The sequence below is a fragment of the Schistocerca gregaria genome, chromosome 7 (assembly GCF_023897955.1).
Source record: "Schistocerca gregaria isolate iqSchGreg1 chromosome 7, iqSchGreg1.2, whole genome shotgun sequence".
In the NCBI taxonomy this organism is placed as follows: Eukaryota; Metazoa; Arthropoda; class Insecta; order Orthoptera; family Acrididae; genus Schistocerca; species Schistocerca gregaria.
In genome coordinates this window covers 57528026-57543117 of record NC_064926.1, presented here as the reverse complement: position 1 = coordinate 57543117, position 15092 = coordinate 57528026, and the positions used below count along the sequence as shown (strand labels likewise).

Below are 15092 nucleotides of genomic sequence, written 5' to 3'. Positions count from 1 at the left end.
GACTGCAGTTTTCCGTATTTCACCTTAAATGGACAATGGAAGGACATACCAATTTCCTACCGTATTCATTTCCATTCCGAGCTTCTACCTTATCTCTAATGACATCGGCTTCAACGAGACATTAAATTTTAACATAGCTTTCAACTGTTCTTTAAAACTCAGGGATGAATTGCACAGCTAAATGTGTATTAAACCATTATCACTTTGCAAGAATTTAAATAACCATCATTCTAACACTGTCCGCAGCTCGTGGTCTAGCGAGTGGACCTCAGATGCTGTCTGCCGGCCAATAATTCCATACGATCATTTAACTTTACCCCAATGTGCGGAGTCCTCGGAATCTCGTGCGCTGCAGACGAATCCAGTTTCTGAACACGCCGTCCTGACAACAACATTTAGCAAAGAGTGTTTGCTGTTCGTGACGCTGTGCTGAGCGCTAACAGGCAGTGCGGCAGCGGAGCTGCTAAGTCCCAGCGCTTACTGCCAGTCACGTAGCGGTGGCTACCCGTCATGGCTGCCACTAGCTGACGATCGGCGTTTACTACCTATCATGGCTGCCAGCAGGTAAGGCTCACTTTCTCTCATTCTAGACGCAGAAGGAGCGTTACATTTCATTGAAAGATATTGTCTCTAGTTATCAACCGGTACTGCGAAGTTCGTGTTACACGTCGTATGAACACTGAAATTGAAGTCGCATTCGTACTGACCCGTAAGTATGTTGTGTCTTAGGAGCGCTTACGTCGCTTTTTGCTTAATACAACCCAACACATTATAAAGCGCGGTGAATGTTTAACAGAAACTAGATTAATAATGGGTCTGCCTCAGTAGAGAGTAATACAATTTTAGTGTATTTTCCAGTATACATTACGATTTTCCAGAGAGGGTCAGCAGCCCTGCCACGCTGCTGCTGTGTTCAGGAAAATGTCCTTGCACGACAGTAAGCAGTCGCAGAAAGCCTGGACGTAATTTCTGCTTCTTGCCTAGAATGGCTGTTTTCTTTAAATGTGGATAAATGTAAGATAATGTTCCGTTCAGAAGAAAAGAAATTGGAGCAAAGTGTATGTGTGTGTGGGAGGGCATAAAATATCGTGGAGGGACTTCAAGAGATGAGTACAGAAAGGAGATTGAGAGGGATATAGGTTGCAGTAGTTATTTGGAGATGAAGCGGCTTGTACGGGACAGAGCAGCTTGGTGAGATATATCAAAGCAGTCTTCGGCCTGAAGATCACAAGAACAACAATGCTGTATTTCGATACTGCCGGTTTCTGTTACTTTGTTAAAGGCATTATCTTACATTTATCCACATTTAAAGAAAACAGCCATTCTAGGCAAGAAGCAGAAATTACGTCCAGGCTTTCTGCGACTGCTTATGTCGTGCAAGGACATTTTCCTGAACACAGCAGCAGCGTGGCAGGGCTGCTGACCCTCTCTGGAAAATCGTAATGTATACTGGAAAATACACTAAAATTGTATTACTCTGTACTGAGGCACACCCATTATTAATCTAGTTTCTGTTGAACATTCACCGCGCTTTATAATACACTTTGCTCCAATACTAAACTGGTCATCATCCCTTGATATCTCAAATATGTGTCCCATCAACCGATCCCTTCTTTTAGTCAAGTTGCGCTACAAATTTCTTGTCTCCACAATTCTACTCATACCTCCTCATTAGTTACGTGACGTACCCATCCAGTCTTCAGCAGTCTTCTGTAGAAACACATTTCAAAAACGTCGGATCTCTTCTTGTGCAAACTGTTTATTATCCATCTTTCCCTTCCACAAATGGCTACATTTCATACCATACTTTCAGAAAAGACTTGCTGATATTTAAATCTACGCTCGATGATAACTAATCTCTCTTTTTCAGGGAGGCTTTTCTTGTCACTGCCAGCCTACACTTTATATTCTATCTACTTCGACCACCATCTGTTACTTTGCTTCTCAAATAGCAAACTCATCTATTACTTTAAGTATCTTGTTATCTAACCTAATTCCCTGACTTAATAAATTCATTCATTTCACCATCTTTGTTTTCCTTTTGCTGATGTCCATCTTACCATCTTATATACTTCTTTCAGTATTCTGTCCGTTCCGTTCGTCTGCTCTTCCGAGTCCTCTGTTATCTCTGACAGAATTACAATGTCATTGGCAAACCTAAAAGTTCTTATTTCTTTTCCCATAACTTCAATTCATACTTCAAATTTTTCTTTGGTTTGCTTTACTGCTTACTCAAGGTACAAATTGAAGTACTGCTTCCCTTTCATGCCTCTCCGCTCTTATAACTGCCCTCTGGTTTCTGTAAAAGTTGGAAACACCCTTTTGCTCCCTGTATTTTTGCCCTACTACCTTCAAAATTTCAAGAAGTGTGTCCCAGTCAACATTGTCGAAACTTTTCTGAAAGTTTACAGATGCTATAAACGCATGTCTGCCTACCCTTAACCCATCTTCTAAGTCGTAGTGTCAGTATTGCCTCGCGTGTTCCTACATTTATCAGGAATCCAAACTGATATTCCGCGAGTTCAGCTTCTACCAGATTTTCGATTCTTCTGTAACAATTAATGTAATCATTTTGCAACCATGATATATTAAATTGATATTTCGGTAATATTCGTACCTGTCATCACCTGCTTTGTTTGGAATTGGGCTTGTTACATTCTTATAGGAGTCTGAGAGTATTTGGCCTGTATCATACATCTTGAACACCAGCGTTTTGTCATGGCTGGACCTCCCAAGATCGTCAGTTGTTCTGACGGAATATCGTCTACTCCCGCCTTTGTTTCAACTTACGTCTTCTAGTACTCTGTCAAATCCTTCTCGCAGTATCATGTTCCCATCTCCCTCTCACCTATGTCCGACTCAGTTTCTATAATAATGCCTTCAAGTTCATCTCCCTTCTGTAGATCGCTGTACATACTCCTTCCACCTTTCGTCTTTCTCTTATTTGCTTAAGACTGGTTGTCTACCTGAGCCCTTGCAATTCACACAGCTGATTCTTTTTTGTCCAAAGCTCTCTTTAATTTTTCTGTATGTGACATCTGTATTTCCCCTAGTTATACGTATATGCTTCTAAATCCTTACATTTGTCCCCTAGCCGTCCTGCTTAGCAATTTTGCACTTCCTGTCAATCTCATTTTTGTATGTTTGTATTGCCTTTCCCCTACTTCATTTGCTGCATTTTTATGTTTTCTCCTTTCCTCAGTTAAATTCAAAATCTCCTCTGTTAGCCAAGGATTTACACTAGGCCTTGTTTTTTTACCTATTTGAGCCTCTGCTGTCTTCACTATTTCATCTCTCGTAGCTGCCCATTCGTCTTCTAATGTACCCCTTTGCCTTGTTCTAGTAACTGCTGCCAAGTGTTCCCTTTGAAACTCTCAACAACTTCTGGTTATTTCAACTTATCCAGGCCCTATTTCCTTAATTTCCTACCTTCCTGAAATTTTAGTTCGAATCTACAGTTTAATTTACAGTTCATAACCAACAAACTATTACTCTACTATTAGGCTGGTGCCTAGGTTTGTAGCGGTTTTGTTCCGGGTGTTGGTATTCCGGTTGCTACAGGTCGCTACAGGTCGATTGTCATCGTTCATTTGCGCACTCACGTTCAGGAAAAACGGAACACCTTGAACTACTTGGGACAGGACGTTCATATTTACAGAACGTGTACTTTAGTATGTTCTGCAGAAATGATTAGCATTTCAGTCAGCTCGATTCAGTATCTGTCCTCTTGCAAGTAGGCACAAGCTCCATCATGAGTCCTGACAACTTGTTCCGAGTGTGATGGCATCGACGCGTATAAGGCACGAATGGCGTACTGTGGAATAGCTGTGCTGCATTCACCAGGTTCCAAAGTTCATTTGTGGGGGTTGGCGCAGCACCCGTCGTTTCACCACATTCCACACCTTTTCGACTGGCGACAAATCTGGTGATCTGTAGGACCAGTACGAAAGGCTAACATCCTGTGAGGTACGTGTTAGTGGAGCAGCGTGAGGTCATGCATTATCTTGCTGAAAAACGGCGTCTGGGTTGCTGTGCAGAAATGGTACGACTACAGATCGCAGGGTATCATTCACGTTGGCCACACTGGTCACAGTGCCCTGGACTCCCACCAGCTGTGATTTGTGGTTGAGCTTCCTTGTACGAATGCAGTCACTGTGCACTTTGATGTCGTCCCCCCCCCCCCCCCCCCCCCCCTCTTTCTGCGCCGAACCAAAATGCGGCCATCATTTTCAAACAAACAGGATCTGGATTCGTCCGAAAACACTATTTAATGCCATTCTTGTTCCAGTGACGTCGTTACACACACCATTGCCATCTAGCATGTTTCTGTATATTCATCAAAAGTAAGCTTAGAAGGAGACATCGCGCACGTAATCCATATCGTAATAAACGGAGACGAATTGTCACCCCTGATAGGTTATGATGTATTACACTGTTCCAATGTTGCGCCAGAGCCGAGGGGGGCGTAGATGTGTCATGCAATGCCATTCGGATGTCGATCTTCTCACGGTGTGGTCCAGGTGTTTTGACCTGATCCATCTCGTCGTGGTGAAGCATTCGGCACACACCCATTGTAATGCCGAAAGACTTCGTCCCACACGGGCAGCAAGTTCCCGGAGTCTTCACGCCAATAATGCGCCCTCTGTCAGACTCACTGATTTGGCGGTACGGTTCGCATATACGTCTACGAGGCATCCTGCCTATCTGCTAGAGTACATTGATCCATTACTTTCGGGTTATAGCGACGTCGAGAGCCGCAGGCACATTTTATCATTATTGATGTTGCACCACGGTATCGATGTTTACCCTGAACCCGTGGGCGGACATGGTTCAAATAGGTTCAAATATTGATCATTTCTGAAGAAGATGCTAATGAAGGTGTCCTATGAATATGAATGTCCTATCTCTGGTTGTACAAGAAGTTCTGGCTTTTTTCTGAGCGTGAGTGTAGCTCATTCTAGCTATATGTTTTACATTTTGTCATTTGGCGATGAGTGAATGATGTGCCAAGTGGGGAAATCGGAACATTTCTGACATATTCTTCTGTCTGAGTTCAGCAGAGGATTGATAACGGCAGAGGCAACCAGAAAGTTTTGCGCGTGTACAGGGTTAATGCCACTGGACAGAGCAGGGCAAGACATGCAATGGGGGAGGTTCACAGATTGGGTATGAGTACCGTATTCTCTAAGCCGAAATCACAAAATCGGCGGGTGGCCATGTGTGCACATCTGCTTGTTCGTCGTCAATTGGCTCGTGACCAACACCGACAATCGCTATCCTGTACCGTGACTGGTGACGGGAAATGGTGTCTTTATGCTAACAGCAAAGAACTTGAAAGAGCAGTTGAACGGAATGGACAGTGTCTTGAAAGGAGGGTATAAGATGAACATCAAGAAAAGCAAAACGAGGATAATGGAATGTAGTCGAATTAAATCGGGTGATACTGAGGGAATTAGATTAGGAAATGAGACACTTAAAGTAGTAAAGGAGTTTTGCTATTTGGGAAGCAAAATAACTGATTATGGTAGAAGCAGAGAGGATATAAAATGTAGACTGGCAAAGGCAAGGAAAGCGTTTCTGAAGAAGAGAAATTTGTTAACATCGAGTATAGATTTAAGTATCAGGAAGTCGTTTCTGAAAGTATTTGTATGGAGTGTAGCCAAGTATGGAAGTGAAATATGGACGATAAACAGTTTAGACAAAAAGAGAATAGAAGCTTTCGAAACGTGGTGCTACAGAAGAATGCTGAAGATTAGATGGATAGATCACATAACTAATGAGGAGGTATTGAATAGAACTGGGAAGAAGAGAAATTTGTGGCGCAACTTGACTAAAAGAAGGGATCGGTTGGTAGGACATGTTCTGAGGCATGAAGGGATCACCAATTTAGTACAATTTAGTACTTGAGGGCAGCGTGGAGGGTAAAATTCGTAGAGGGAGACCAAGAGATGAATACTGTAAGCAGATTCAGAAGGATGTAGGTTGCAGTAGGTACTGGGAGATGAAGAAGCTTGCACAGGATAGAGTAGCATGGAGAGCTGCATCAAACCAGTCTCAGGACTGAAGACCACCCAAACAACAACAACAACGAAAAAGAGACGAATGGTTAAAACTCCTTACAGAGACCTGTGCGCATCCACAATACATCTGATGGAACAGCGATGGCGTGGCGTACTACGAATTGCTTCCCCGTGCTGTAATCATCAATGCTGACATTTACTGTCACCAGCTGAGACGTGATGTAGACGCAATGCATGAACAACCACCAGAAACACAGAGCGCACTGATGCTACCCCACAATAACGTACGCATGTTTTCTGCTAGACTGACAAAAACAACATTGACCTTATTCACCCGATCTTGCTCTAGCAGCTTCAAATTTTCACCGTTACCGCTCTCTATCGACTACCTTCAATGAATTTCCTTTCTGAATATAAATGCTCTCCGAATACGTCTCTAAGAGTTCTTCGCCTCAAAAGCAGTCACGGGTGTGAGGTTGATAAAAAAAAATCTGAAAGATAGATACGATAAATATAAAAACATTTGCGATACTACTGTAGCTGCAGTGCAGCTAGTCACTTCTGTGTGCAGCCTCTGTAAGTTAACTAATGCACGTCCGTTTACAAAGCCAATAATAGTGTTGGCAACAGTGTTAGATGGTGTCGGCATCTATACATGTACATTGGTGACTTACGGAAGCAGCAAACAGTATATAAAATTGACGGATTGCTCTCCAATTGCAATAGTATCACATACACTTTTAGACAGTATTGGGAAAAAAGGCCAGGAAAATAATTCGTGTACCTTAAGATAGGCAACCAGAGTTGCATCATTAGCAACTGTGATGTATAATGTAAACTGGGTTACCCATCTAAAGAATTTTATTTTGGTCATCCAGTATTTATTATAAGTGAGTTTCATGAGTTTCAGATTACTTATGTAAGATGAAACATAGAAAGTTTTTTATTTGTTTTAACAGATCTAAGTTTTCGAAAGTTGAACGAAATAAGTAATCATTATGAAGTCCATTTTCACATTAGATTGTAATAAAAGTGTTAGCATGATAACCATTTATACCGAGTATTATCTCCACTTCAAACTTCACAAGCTCCGTTTAAGATTAGTGCCACATGGTTTGAATATGTAGGGTTAATACTAAAAGGCGAGGTATAATGAGATGATGGTGTAAAATCAGTGGCCGGGAAGTCGAGTGGAAGGCTTTCATTTCATGGTAGATTTCTGGGAAAGCGAGGTGCCTCTGTAGGGGGAAATCGCATACAAGAAGGTGATGCCACCATATCTAGAATATACACAACTGGCCATTAAAATTGCTACACCACGAAGATGACGTGATACAGACGCGAAATTTAATCGATAGCAAGAAGATGCTCTGATATGAAAATGATTAGCTTTTCAGAGCATTCACACAAGGTTGGCGCCGGTGGCGACACCTACAACGTGATGCCATGAGGAAAGTTTCCAATCGATTTATCATACGCAAACTGCAGTTGACCGGCGTTGACTGGTGAAATGTTGTTGTTATGCCTCGTGTAAGGAGGAGAAATCCGTACCATCACGTTTCCGACTTTGATAAAGGTCGGATTGTAGCCTATCGCGATTGCGGTTTATCGTATCGCGACATTGCTGCTCGCGTTGTTCGAGATCCAATGACTGTTAACAGAATATGGAATCGGTGGGTTCAGGAGGGTAATACGGAACACCGTGCTGGATCTCAACAGCCTCGTATCACTAGCAGTCGAGATGACAGGCATCTTTTCCGCATGGCTGTAACGGGTCTTGCAGCCACGTCTCCATCCCTGAGTCAACAGATGGGGACGTTTGCAAGACAACAACTATCTGCACGAACAGTTCGACGCCGTTTGCAGCAGCATGAACTATCAGCTCGGAGACCATGGCTGCGGTTACCCTTGACGCTGCATCACAGACAGGAGCGCCTGCGATGGAGTACTCAACGACGAACCTGGGTGTACCAATGGCAAAACATTTTTTTTTTTCGAATGAATCCAGGTTCTGTTTACAGAATCAAGATGGTCGAATCCGTATTTGGCGACATCGCGGTGAACGCACATTGGAAGCGTGTACTCGTTATCGCCATACTGGCGTATCACCCGGCGTGATGGTATGGGGTGCCATTGGTTACACGTCTCGGTCACCTCTTGTTCGCATTGACGGCACTTTGAACAGTGGACGGTACATTTCAGATGTATTACGACCCGTGGCTCTACCCTTCATTCGGTCATTCTCATACAGCAGGTTTTATTCTTCTTCGTTCAGTGGCAGCGTCAGTTAACACTGGTAAATGTCAGATAGCAATTTGTAGTTATCGGTAAAGATGCTCCCAACTTTTAAACTATGAAATTTGAAGGGTGACTGGATAGAATTTTGCGTCGGGGCAGCTAAATGTGGAGATATATTTCCGGCCAATTTCATAATGACCTTTTGAGACGGGAAGACCCAATTGTTTAGATACATTTGGATAACAGTATTAAACAGTAAGGTATGCACGCTTCAAACTGATTCTCGGTTTGGAGTCTAAGTTTATTACACACGTTGTTTAAAGTCTTCATGCAATACTTTACGTCAGTTTACGAGGAGACAATGGAAAGTAGGGGATGGTTGGAACTAAACTTTCGCTATTTAAAATAGCCCGCAAGACTAACGACTGATCGTAGGACAATGAAACTTCGTGGAAACATTTGTAAAGACATGCTGAACATAAAGTACGAATAAACCATAGGAAGAAACACATTATTATTTTCCTATGAGAGCGTAACACTTGTTAATCCAAGGCTATTCTCCAGGCTACACATGCTGTTGAATGTGACGACCATGCGCTCCTACGAAACCCTGAACCGGTCTAGAGATTGCTCAACTGCTGCCCGAAGCAGCGGTGGACGACGGAATGGTCAGCTATCATGGCACAGGTAGTGCACAACTCGAACGTTGCACAGCCATAACAACAGTAGGTTCTTCAACAATTTGTGGCGCATCTGGCCATCGGCCTCTCCGAGGAGAAATTCTGAATCGCCAGCTGAGTCGAACTTCCAAATCACGTTCTTCAACCCCGGGGAGGAAAGATTATCATCCCGTATTGCTTTAAGCGGCGACACTCGCGAAGGGGAGCAGCCTATTGTTGTTGTTTGGATAAAACAGCGTTACGAGCGAAACCCTGCTCGCCTTACCCAGATCCGAGAAGACTGTCTTCCACTGTAATCTACACTGTTGCTCGTGTTTCAAACCTATTTCGCCATACTAGTACCGGCTCCTAACGGCAAGTCATGACACTAACATTAATCACAACGCAAACCCCGTAGCGCACAGTGTGGACATCATTTCTATAAAGTTGCGTAGGCAAAAGGTCAATAGTTTACCAACTACACTGGCTCAAATAGCGGAAGTTTAATTGTAGTCACCCTAGTAAACGAATACTTGAACAGTAATAAGCATCGCAACAAAGTGTCCTTCTGGATAATCCAGAAATTTTATCACATATATAAACTTTCGTGACATTTCCCGGGACGTAACACGAGTAAAATCAAGCAATACATGCAGTATTGATCCAACTAATGAACGTAGACCTCACGTCGCCAAAGCAGAAATGTTTATCTTACTTGTAGCAGTTTCCAAATTTGGCAAATAAGATCAGGATAGCTTTCCAGAAAGAATATGCGTATATTTTTCTTGCAACAGTTGTCAAAGCACACAAGTTATCAACAAATAATTGTTGTATTTCGTTTATTAAAGTACATAAATATGTAGAAAACAGGACACTTAGTTTTGCATAATAGTTAGGAAAGCAACTCACAAGGCAACATGCCGAGGTGTAGATAAACAATGAAACTTTACAGGTATGTAGTTGAATCAAAATAATGCAGTAGGTAATTTTTCTTTTTTTGTCCAATTTCGCTTTTAAGGGATAAAACACAGCGTGAAAGTAGTTCCGCGTTTTAGTTTCAGAGGGAACGTCTTCGAAACTATGATATGCAAAAGATGTTTTTCACATAAAAGCTGAAATATAATTACGTTATGGAAAACTGTATAATCAACTTCTGCAATAATTTAAAATTTTGTTAAACATTCCTCCACAATTAATTAATTTCGAAAAATGAAATCTTTGTTACAACGTAAATGAACGAAACTTTTATGCCACATCCTTCCATGTGTAATGAAGCTGGTTTCTGAAACACCGTTTTCGGAAAATAAGACAGAGGCGTGCACAATATGCAGTCAGAGTACGCTCACGACACCCGTATTAAAATACCAAAACATTCATTGTTATTCTGATTACTTATTTTACTTATTTTGATTTGTGTTTTAAATTGTTATTCTACGTTGTACATTCTAGTTTTTTTCTTATTTAGTTTACTGCTTCGCATATCTGTATTCTGGTAACCGAAAACAATAAGTACCTAATTATTGTGATACAAAATCATTGCAGCAATGATAATCCCTACAGAAATGGTTAAAACCTAACGTTTAATTTTACATCACGAACAGAGAATGAACGATAAATAAATGTAAATGTCGTGTGACTAGGGCCTCCCTTCAGGTAGACCGTGTTCAAATCCACTTCGGCGACTTGCGCGTCGATGTGGATGAAATGACGACGATTACAACAAACAACACCCAGATCCTGAGAGGAGAAAATCTCCGACCCCGCCGGGAATCGAACCCGGGCCCTTAGGATTGACATTCTGTCGCGCTGATCACCTTTTTTCTTCTTCTTCTTCTTTAATTCTCATTTTGTTCGCTGTTGTTCGTTGCATCTGCTCGGGGCGGACGTTGTAAGACATCAGTTTAAGTTCGTTGTTGATCGATTAACTCAGTTTTTTTATTACAGAGGGCAGCTAACCCTCTGACCGAACACGCTGAGCTACCGTGCCGGCTCTCACAAATTTCTTCCGACATAAAAAACCATATGCGCACTATGGGTGTATATGCACAGTCGAACCTTTTCGGATGACTGCATGAACAAAAACGGTTTTGCTCCCCCCCCCCCCCCCCCCCCCAGTTTTCATAGTTTGGTAAACTAACGTCTGACCAAGTCAAAGAATGTCTGAGAGATATTTTCTTTCCCGGTGCGAGGTAAGAATCTGTCTTGTTGCTAGATGCTTGAGGTGGCCAATGTGAAAGAACCATTCTGAGCATCGTACTAGTGGACAAGGAACTTTTTCATCTGGTGATCCAAAAAGGGCCGATGTGGAAGGTACATCCGTTGATCATGAATATGCCATTCGATGCTGGTAGAACACTGTGAAAAGATTTTCAGATCCAGTTCTGGTGAATGATTAGGATCTCAACCACCAGTTAAAAAACAATATAATCATGCTGCAGTCACTTTACGTAATTATTTCTGTTCCTCCCGTTTTCCAGCGTGCTGAAATATACATGGTGCAAATCAGAATACAAAGAGAATCGGCAGCCACAATTTATGAGTCCTGCTTAATTTTGTTCTATATTGTGTGCCCATCGCGAGTGTTAGGTGAAGAAATTTCGTTAATTCTATATGAATGGCGTAAAATATCTTCATAGATATCATTTTTGCATTCATTTTGTATCTTAATGAAGACTTACTTATTGTTTTCAAGAAACAAAATACACTTATATGAAAAAGTAAACTAAAAAAATCAGAAAGAAAACATTAATATGGAACATAAACTACCAGTTTAAAACATAAAACAAAAGTAAGTAAAGGAAATAATTAGAAAAATAGTGATTGTTTAGAGATTTCAATAAGGTGTGTTGACAATATTCCCACAGCACATCTGCGTACAGCTGACGTTCCAAAAATGATATTTCAGATGCCAGCTTTATTATACATGAATGTACACTGCGAGACTGAATGCTTCCTGTTGGTGTTGCGGGAACGTGAACCAATAAGGATAGAGAGTAAGCGGAAGAGAAACGGATGGGCAGCGAAGATACGGGTCGCATATGCGGAAATCAACGGATGCAATCTGTAATGACAAAGGTCACATTGAGGTCACATTGTCGTGGTGCTTAGGCTGGAAACGGGAATCTCTGAAACGGCGAACCTGATCGCTTGTTGGCGTACTAATCTCGTGAGATTCGATGGGATCTGTGGTGGTAATCGAAGGCACCACCGCAATAGTGAACTACGTGACCTTTATTGCTGGCCACCTGCGCCACGCTTGAGAACTCCCCCAATGAAGATGACATCTTCCAGCATGATAAAAGTCCGTGCTGAAAAGTTATAATCATGCTACAGTGTTTTGAGGTGGGTTATAGTGAACAGATATGGATATCTTGACCAGAAAACCCGTATTGCTTGCCAGTAAACCACCATCCCGTAATTTGCGAGAACTGTTTGATCTGTGCGGAGACATCTGGGGCTACACACATCTGGAATCGTGTCAAGGACTTTTAGAATCCATGCCAAGCAGAATCTTTGTTGCACTGTGTTTCAAAAGTAGCGGCCGCGCGGTCCCGGACTGAAGCGCCTATAACAACTCGGCCACAGCGGACGGCTTGTTGACGTTTGTTGCGGCCCTCACACGGTCAGTATTATTGCACAATATCTGGCGAATATGTCGGTGCTCGATGATGTGGAACTCACATGTATTGAGACTGTTAAGGGAACTTTCTAGGGATGGGAAAACCGACATGCTGAGACCGATACCGATGTTTTATTTCCGAATTACCGATGTATTTCGGGATTTTTCTGGTCTCGGTAATGAAAGAACTTTTTTAGTTTTTACTGATAACCGGGTAAAAAATAAAACGGAATATAAATTTGCCACAGTAGCGGCCTTCAAATTTATAAGTAAAATTTCTTTTAAAAAGGGGTGACGTTTACTCGTATGATTTCCATTGATTTGAAATACTGAATTGTTATAGAAAATGGGAAAAAGTTCAGTACTATATAAATAACATCGCTAACAGAAGCGAGACACTAGCACGTAACATAAGAATCGTTTCAGCATGGCTCGGACAGTAGTGTACTTGTTGTGATATGTTTTTGTCTATTAGACAGTACGCGTTTATGTACAGTATGCAAAATTTACCGCACTTGATCTGTATGATAGTTTCTCGCTGTCGTCCTTGCATATGGGTTGTGCTGCAAGAATGCCACGCTGTCTAGTATTGAAGTATTTTATGAAGTGCAGTAGCGATGAAGCACAATTCTCCATTCGCTTCAAAAAAATTACAAACGGGAGGAGGCACAACAAATATGGCCATATAAGGAGTAAACATCCAAAATGTTCTATGGAAGAAAAGATGTATTCGGTTGATATACTTACAATATTGTTGATATTCTATAAACCTGGGACAATAATTGAATAACTCAATCCCGTCGCCGCGCCCATCGCATTCACCTTCGCCATCTTTGCCGGATACACTCAGACCGATTTCATTTCATTCATTCATTCACAGTTTATAATAAAAATATCCTTATATGTAGCTTATCTGTTGCCTGCGTCTACGTAATATGGCTGTATTTGCAATGTAACACGATAAATAGCTCCCTTCAAAATCAGTTTTCACCCTTAAACACAGACTATTCGTAAAGCCCAAATAGTAGTATAACCCTTGATTAAAACAAGATCTTTCGGCAGAGTTTCAAAAAAACTGAAATTAATAGAAAAAAGTAGCGATTTATTTGCAGTATTCAACTACTCCTTACTTTATGAGAAAAGCAGCGAACGTTGGACGGAGGAGTTCTCTATTTTTTACATATCTTATTCTATACTCTGAGTACACATATCTTTAAACACGTAATGCAAAATTCTAGGGGAGTCTTAGAATTTTTTTAATCTTCTACGTTTATTTACAGGGGACCGAAAATCGGACATTTCAGAAACCGGTTATTTTGAGTGGTTTTAACATTCAGATTAAAGTGAAAACGAAAAAAGACCGGTATAACCAGAAACCGGTTGTTCCGGTGATAACCGCCATCCCTAGATTATTCGCAAGTGTGAATAAAAGGTCCTTATCAAACTTGGCACGTACATAGAGGGATCAAAATAATGCAATACATAATTTTTCCTTTTTTTTTCAATTTAACTTTTAAGGGATAACATACACCGCTAAAGGCAATTTCGCGTATTATGTTTAGAGGGAATATCTTCAAATTTATGAAACATAAAAATTGTGTTTCGTATAGAAGTTGAAAATCAATTACCTTTCTCGAAAACTGTGTGAACAACTTTTTTAATAATTTCAAATTTTGCAAATACCCCACCAACGTTAAATGATTTTGAAAAATGAAAACTTTTGTTACAACGAACATCAAACAAGCTTTCTCCAGGCCACATACACGGTGAACCAAAACGTTATGACTTCCTGTTTAATAGTGTGTTGGTCCACCTTTCAAACACAGTAAAATAGAGATCCTGCTTGGCATGGATTCTACAAGTCCTTGACGGGATTCCAGAAGCAGGTGGCACCTGATGTCTACAGAAATGTCAGGCAGTTCCCGTAAATTAGGGGATGATGGCTTCCGAGCATACAGCTGGCTCCCGGAGAGTGTTCCAGTGGGTTGAGATAGGGTACATTTGTTGGCCAAGACATCAATGTCAGTTCACTATAATCCCCCTCGAACCACTGTAGCATGATTCTGACCTTGCAACACGTACACCTATACTGCTGGAAGATGTCATCGTCGTAGGGGGAGAATTCAAGCATGGAGGGATGCAGGTGGTCTGCAATAATTTTCACGCAGTTGACTGTTGTGATGATGCCTTCGATTACCAACACGAATCCCATGGCGCCTCCCCCAGAGTTGCACATTGAGGAATCCTCTGACCTCTACGTTTTGTGATGGGACGTGGTCTCCAATACCATTCGGCCTACTCGTTATTCCACCTTCAACCACTTTCCATAGGTGCTCACGGCAATAGTACGCCAACAGGCAACCAGCTTCGCCGTTTCAGATATTCTCGTTTCCAGCAGCAGAGCTATAACATTGTGCTCTTTGTCAATACCGCTTATGTCAGTACATTTCTGGAAATGCAGACCGTACCTCCATTACAATGACTGTCCATTCGTCTCTCTTCCACTTGCATTCTATCCTTACTGCAACACCATCAGCAGGCACTCAACCTCGCGTT

General features: G+C 41.7%; 1 protein-coding gene across 1 annotated transcript in view; it reads left to right on the top strand.

The window, feature by feature from the left end:
• Nucleotides 1-510: 510 nt before the first annotated feature.
• LOC126281522 (uncharacterized) overlaps nt 511-15092 on the top strand; it is a 108247-nt gene continuing 93665 nt past the window's right edge. The window contains exon 1 of the mRNA XM_049980562.1: nt 511-564. Coding sequence (XP_049836519.1) covers nt 551-564 — 14 coding nt within the window. The 5' untranslated portion in view covers nt 511-550. The remainder of the gene's footprint in view (nt 565-15092) is intronic.